This window comes from Pundamilia nyererei, unplaced genomic scaffold (genome assembly GCF_000239375.1).
Source record: "Pundamilia nyererei isolate P.nyererei 1_Seehausen unplaced genomic scaffold, PunNye1.0 scaffold00398, whole genome shotgun sequence".
Classification (NCBI taxonomy): Eukaryota; Metazoa; Chordata; class Actinopteri; order Cichliformes; family Cichlidae; genus Pundamilia; species Pundamilia nyererei.
This window is the reverse complement of record NW_005187799.1, coordinates 277304-283882: the sequence shown is the minus strand read 5'-3', so window position 1 is coordinate 283882 and position 6579 is coordinate 277304. Positions and strand designations below refer to the sequence as shown.

At 38.9% G+C, this 6579-nt stretch overlaps 1 protein-coding gene across 3 annotated transcripts in view; it reads right to left on the bottom strand.

Annotated features, from left to right (window-relative positions):
• The window catches only part of fbxw2 (F-box and WD repeat domain containing 2), a 12330-nt gene that overhangs the window by 4859 nt on the left and 892 nt on the right, over positions 1-6579 (bottom strand). For all 3 annotated transcript variants that reach the window (XM_005753074.2, XM_005753073.2, XM_005753072.2), the window contains exons 2-4: positions 6169-6461; positions 4900-5122; positions 573-767 (exon numbers count right to left, since the gene is read on the bottom strand). In XM_005753074.2, coding sequence (XP_005753131.1) covers positions 573-767; positions 4900-5122; positions 6169-6435 — 685 coding nt within the window. In that variant the 5' untranslated portion in view covers positions 6436-6461. The remainder of the gene's footprint in view (positions 1-572; positions 768-4899; positions 5123-6168; positions 6462-6579) is intronic.

Here is a 6579-nt window from a genome sequence, read left to right as displayed (position 1 = left end):
CACACACACACACACACACACACACACAGTTAGGAGGTGTAGCACACATTAAACATGTAGCTCTTCTTGTTGGCAGATAATACCAAGCTTTGCCTAGGAGAAGTTCCACTAGTATAACAAAAATGGAACTGTCCCATTCTTGATAACCCTCATCTTTACACCAGCTCTTGAATCCACCACTGACTGTTTCAATGTACTCCATCTCTCTACTCTTTTTAATCCCCAAACTTGGTGGCAGATGACTGCTAAATATTCCACAGTGTACAGAAATGTGCACAGACAGTTGGGTTATATTTTTTGCCATTTCCTTTTAGGTTTGTTTCAAAACTGTCTGTGGACTTGTGTTTCTTGCCTAATCAGACTTTTTGTAATGCCTTTGTTTTGACAGATTTTAAAGTGCCCTTGCCATATAAAGCACTGTCACAAAGAGATAACATAAAATACTAAAAATAATGCTTCTTCCATGCAAAGTTGACCGTTTCGCTATTGACCACATGTTATCTGCCTCTCCTCTAGCATTAATATGCTTCCTATTCTAGATAAGGATATAACTGCGCAACACTGAAACCAACCTGCTCCTGTGTGGCCACGGAATTGCTGGATTTTAGCCCCTGTACTCCACTCCCAGCATGCAATAGTGTTGTCAAAGGACCCAGTCACCAGCTTCTGTTCATCAAATTTTACTGTGGCACAGGTGTGTGTCTGAATTCCATAAATGCACTGTCCAGTACGCACATCCCATAATTTGGCAGAGAGATCGTCAGATCCTGAAAAACAAGTAAAAACCATCAGTGTTACTGCTGTAGTGACAGGTTCAACCTACATGAGTGTATATAGAAGGCTCAACATGTACAAGCCCTCACACACTGAGAATGAAACAAACATTACAAACAATGCTTCCACACCTATTCCAGACATGGTCTGCATGAAAGAAGACAAAACTGGGTATACTCAAAACAACCCTTATGAGTGTGCTACTGGTAGAAACTACTGTGCCATAATGTGATACAGATGAAAAAACAACAACAACAACAGCAGCCTATACAGTACCATTAACAAGTATACAGGGAGTGCAGAATTATTAGGCAAATGAGTATTTTGTCCACATCATCCTCTTCATGCATGTTGTCTTACTCCAAGCTGTATAGGCTCAAAAGCCTACTACCAATTAAGCATATTAGGTGATGTGCATCTCTGTAATGAGAAGGGGTGTGGTCTAATGACATCAACACCCTATATCAGGTGTGCATAATTATTAGGCAACTTCCTTTCCTTTGGCAAAATGGGTCAAAAGAAGGACTTGACAGGCTCAGAAAAGTCAAAAATAGTGAGATATCTTGCAGAGGGATGCAGCAGTCTCAACATTGCAAAGCTTCTGAAGCGTGATCATCGAACAATCAAGCGTTTCATTCAAAATAGTCAACAGGGTCGCAAGAAGCGTGTGGAAAAACCAAGGCGCCAAATAACTGCCCATGAATTGAGAAAAGTCAAGCGTGCAGCTGCCAAGATGCCACTTGCTACCAGTTTGGCCATATTTCAGAGCTGCAACATCACTGGAGTGCCCAAAAGCACAAGGTGTGCAATACTCAGAGACATGGCCAAGGTAAGAAAGGCTGAAAGACGACCACCACTGAACAAGACACACAAGCTGAAACGTCAAGACTGGGCCAAGAAATATCTCAAGACTGATTTTTCTAAGGTTTTATGGACTGATGAAATGAGAGTGAGTCTTGATGGGCCAGATGGATGGGCCCGTGGCTGGATTGGTAAAGGGCAGAGAGCTCAGACGCCAGCAAGGTGGAGGTGGAGTACTGGTTTGGGCTGGTATCATCAAAGATGAGCTTGTGGGGCCTTTTCGGGTTGAGGATGGAGTCAAGCTCAACTCCCAGTCCTACTGCCAGTTTCTGGAAGACACCTTCTTCAAGCAGTGGTACAGGAAGAAGTCTGCATCCTTCAAGAAAAACATGATTTTCATGCAGGACAATGGTCCATCACACGCGTCCAAGTACTCCACAGCATGGCTGGCAAGAAAGGGTATAAAAGAAGAAAAACTAATGACATGGCCACCTTGTTCACCTGATCTGAACCCCATTGAGAACCTGTGGTCCATCATCAAATGTGAGATTTACAAGGAGGGAAAACAGTACACCTCTCTGAACAGTGTCTGGGAGGCTGTGGTTGCTGCTGCACGCAATGTTGATGGTGAACAGATCAAAACACTGACAGAATCCATGGATGGCAGGCTTTTGAGTGTCCTTGCAAAGAAAGGTGGCTATATTGGTCGCTGATTTGTTTTTGTTTTGTTTTTGAATGTCAGAAATGTATATTTGTGAATGTGGAGATGTTATATTGGTTTCACTGGTAAAAATAAATAATTGAAATGGGTATATATTTGTTTTTTGTTGAGTTGCCTAATAATTATGCACAGTAATAGTCACCTGCACACACAGATATCCCCCTAAAATAGCTAAAACTAAAAACTACTTCCAAAAACATTCAGCTTTGATATTAATGAGTTTTTTGGGTTCATTGAGAACATGGTTGTTGTTCAATAATAAAATTATTTCATCAAAAATACAACTTGCCTAATAATTCTGCACTCCCTGTATGTCTTAGTTTTTATTTTTTGCATGTTTGTCATACTTTGGGCCCTGAAGCAAGGGCACTCAAGTTATGCGGCAGGACAATGATCTGAAACGCACGAGCAAGTCCACTACCAATTGTGTGGGTTTTTTGGGTTTTTTTTTAAAAAATACAACAAGACAAAAAACAGTTATCCCAAATACTTTAGTGCAGTTCTTGCTGGCAACAACGGCACAAACAGTTGTTAGGGTTAAGGTGCAATTTCTGTTTCACATTAGGGCTGCCCTAGTTATCATTTATATATCACTTTAAGCAAGACATAAATGTAGATACAAGACAAGAGAGGATAACTCACACGCCTATCTTTTTCCCTAGTAACTCTCTCTTCTCTATTTTATCTATCAAACTTCCAAAGAAGAACCAACAGTAGCTAAAACAGACTCAAAGAAAAAGTGTTTTTATGATAACTATGAACCTGAGTGAAAGTCAGCCTCTTCCTACAAGGGTGCAGAGAATGGAAAAACTGTGTTGGAATATGAAATGTAAAATAAAAAGCATATGAAACCATCAATGCGGTGTGTGTGTGTTGTTTGGGGTGTAAGAAGTTGGCAAAGTATTTCAGGTAGCAGCTTCCTAAGTTGTAAAGTTTCCATTAACTACCATTTCCAATAGGAAATGGTAGTTAATGGAAACAGTAGAGGACAAATTAAGGTGTGGTTTTAAGATCTTAAGGCCAGGAACCCGTCAGAGAAACTTGCTGATGATAGAAAAGAGATATTATGTTGTATGCTTAATATTCCTAGTAATGAAATCCCAGAAAGTTAATTCTGTTCATCTGCACTACGAATTTCCAGTAGGTGAAACCTCTGATCACTCATTCAAGTGATTTCTGTTTTCTGTATAAGGTTTCCCCAAGATTATATAGATTGTACAGGTGCATAACAAATATCAACCATGAACTAGCATCATTACCTAACATTGAGCCACAAGTGCAGTTTCATGATCATTAATATGCAAATTGATCAAACTGATCAAAGTCCAATTTGAGTACTATTAAACATTCTGCAATAAAAGCATAGTCCAGACATCCTCTCATATGCATATATTTAAATTTTGAATAAATCTATAATCATTAAAAGCAAACTTTTTTTTCATTTACCCATTATTGGGTATGGTGTATAGAGTTTAAATATAAATCTATTTCGGAACAAGAGAAGTACTCTGAATACTTTCTGGACGCATTGCATGTGAATGACTCCTGGGTGAAAATCAAATTTCAAAAAGTACAACAATTTACTGATCACATTAACACATCAGGTTCACCACAGAAGGAAAGACAAAATCACGTGGTAGTGTTCTTGAACTGTTAAATTACCGTGAACAACAGGGAACATTTGAAAGTTGTAAACTGACACATACCAATCAGTTTTTAAGGTTTTGACTATCATCATCCACTCAAACACAAATTGTGTGACATCAGGACTCTACAACACAGAGTGAACACCATCCCCATAGACAATGGATATCATATCAAAGAGGCCCTGAGTAAATGTGGTTATCGCAACTGTGCATTTGTCAAAGCTCAGAAGACGGCTAAAGAATGTTCCAGGCGAGAGAGAGATCAACTACTTCCTAAGCGAAAACCAATGGTAAGATCTTATGTGTCCGGAGTATAAGAAATGTGTTTTGTCTATGCCAAAAGCTGGACCTTGGATTGGACCTTATACTACGTAACTTATGAATTCAGCAGGGGATCAAACAATTAATTCCCCTGCTGTACGTGAAAAGTGAACTGTCACCTCTGAACTAAGGAGTGTGCTAAGACTGAAGGCATTTCCCAACTCTTGTTAATAGTACTCATGGACGTTAATCCATGGTCATGACAATTTCCAAATCAAATTCCTTTTTAAATAGAAACAAAAAACAAAAAAAACCAAACCATGACAGATCTATTTTATAAGCACTCTTTAAATGACTATAACTCTTACCATTGCGCTTAAGAGAAAATTGAAATGGTTTTAACCCTTTGAAACACATCATATATCAGTATTTTTAGTATAATCAGTGAATAGTTTTATATTTACTTTTTGTCTATACAGATGTCAGATGATAGACTTGTTTAAACGCTATTTTCAAACTGCAGTTTTTCATGTGTGTATGGGTACATTTCTCAGGACATGAGGTTGACAGAAATATCTCTGGATAAAACTGATGAGCTGTACAGCACTGTGTCATGACTCTATCGTAGACGTTTGAGAGCTACCAATTTGATATTTTGCTACTCTAATAAAGACAGAACACACAGTCATGGGGTACCTGTACAGAGGAGGCCGTCCTTGTAATAAAGAGCATATACTCGAGCACTGTGACCAATAAGTGATGATGTCTCAAAGGCTTCTTGATCCTTTAACTGCATCATACGCAGCTTAGCCTTCAGGTAGACCCCCTTCCAGTGTGATGCATCCTGAATGGTCTCATCAGTCTTCCAGCCTAGCTCCCGACACACACCCTGCCACACCTCAGTGCAAGAGTTTATCACCTACCAAAAAAAAAAAAAAAGAAAAAAGAAAGAAAGAAAGAAAGAAAGAAAGAAAAATTGATATGTGAAACAAGTTTTGTCAGGCTCTGTGGATCAATAATAAACATCCTTAAAAACTTGATTATCCATCTGTGTCACAAAAATTAAGCTCTATGACGGATTTAATCAATTAAATTTCCACCTGTAAATCACTTTGCTCATGCTTCATATAATCATTATCTATACATTTCAACAAACATATCAGAAAGTCCATGCAAACAACAATATATATAACGTATATGCCACTTGGTGGAGAGGTTCATATTCATCTAACTATGAGAATGTATACCGTCTTGGTAATCTAAATATGTGTTCACTTTACATGCAAGGAAACAAAAGTCATCCCAAAACACAGATGTCACAAGCATTTTACATCACTGGCCCCACATACAGCCCACTTTGATGTTAAGTGGGCTGGACCAGTAACACTACATGATAAATGTGTAAAATTAGTGCATAAAACGCAGTCTTGTATGCTTTTGCTCCCACATGTTATACTTTTAATGTGACAGTATTACAGATTCATCAACAGATCAATCCAGAGTGCTGACATGATGTCCATGTCAAGCATATTCCACAAGAGCACTGGACAAACACTATTCTTTTTCACAGATACAGTAAACCAAGAAAAACAATGTTGAAAATACAACATGATTATATCACAATTGGAACTGTCAGTGAAGCTCATATGTGGGCATACATCAGTGCAACAACATCACTGTCTGTATATGTCTGTCAGTTTAGCTATTGACTGTATCTTTGGGCCTGGACAACCGTCATATCTGCAATTTTGGATTTAGGTTGTTATTGAGGATTAAATGGATACCTATAGACAGCATAATAACAGATAAGTACCTTCTACAAACCAAACAATTCTTTCAGAAGCTAATAGCTGCACTTTTATCAAAAACTGAAAGAAGGCATTAGATTTCACTGTGAATGTTTTGTAATCATTATTTTCTTGAGGAAAGTCAGATAAACAAGGAGTCTGGAAATTTTAGAATTACCTTGTTCCATTGTTTGCAGACTAGGCAGCAGGTGAGCAAGGTCTGAGGATCCAGCCAGCGCAGCAAGTAGAAGGCCAACTCCAAGGGAAGAAGGCGCAAAAAGTCACGTTTCAGCAGTGTCTCTAGTCCATTCGAGAGATGGCGGAGCTGAGCAGCACCACTTAAAGATATGAGGTGGTCCAAAGACTGGTTGCGCTGCTGGTCATTTAGAGTAAGGAAAGTAGCAGAGACTGACTCCAGCCACCCCTCAAATGCTGCCTTCTCCATGGGCACATGAGAGCGACCTGCAAGAGCTATAAGAATAATGCAGGGTCCGACCTCATCAATTTGGTCAGGAGAAAACTACCAAACTCATCATACACAGAGACAGATTCAACATGCCCTCCAGTCATTGCAATAATATATATATAT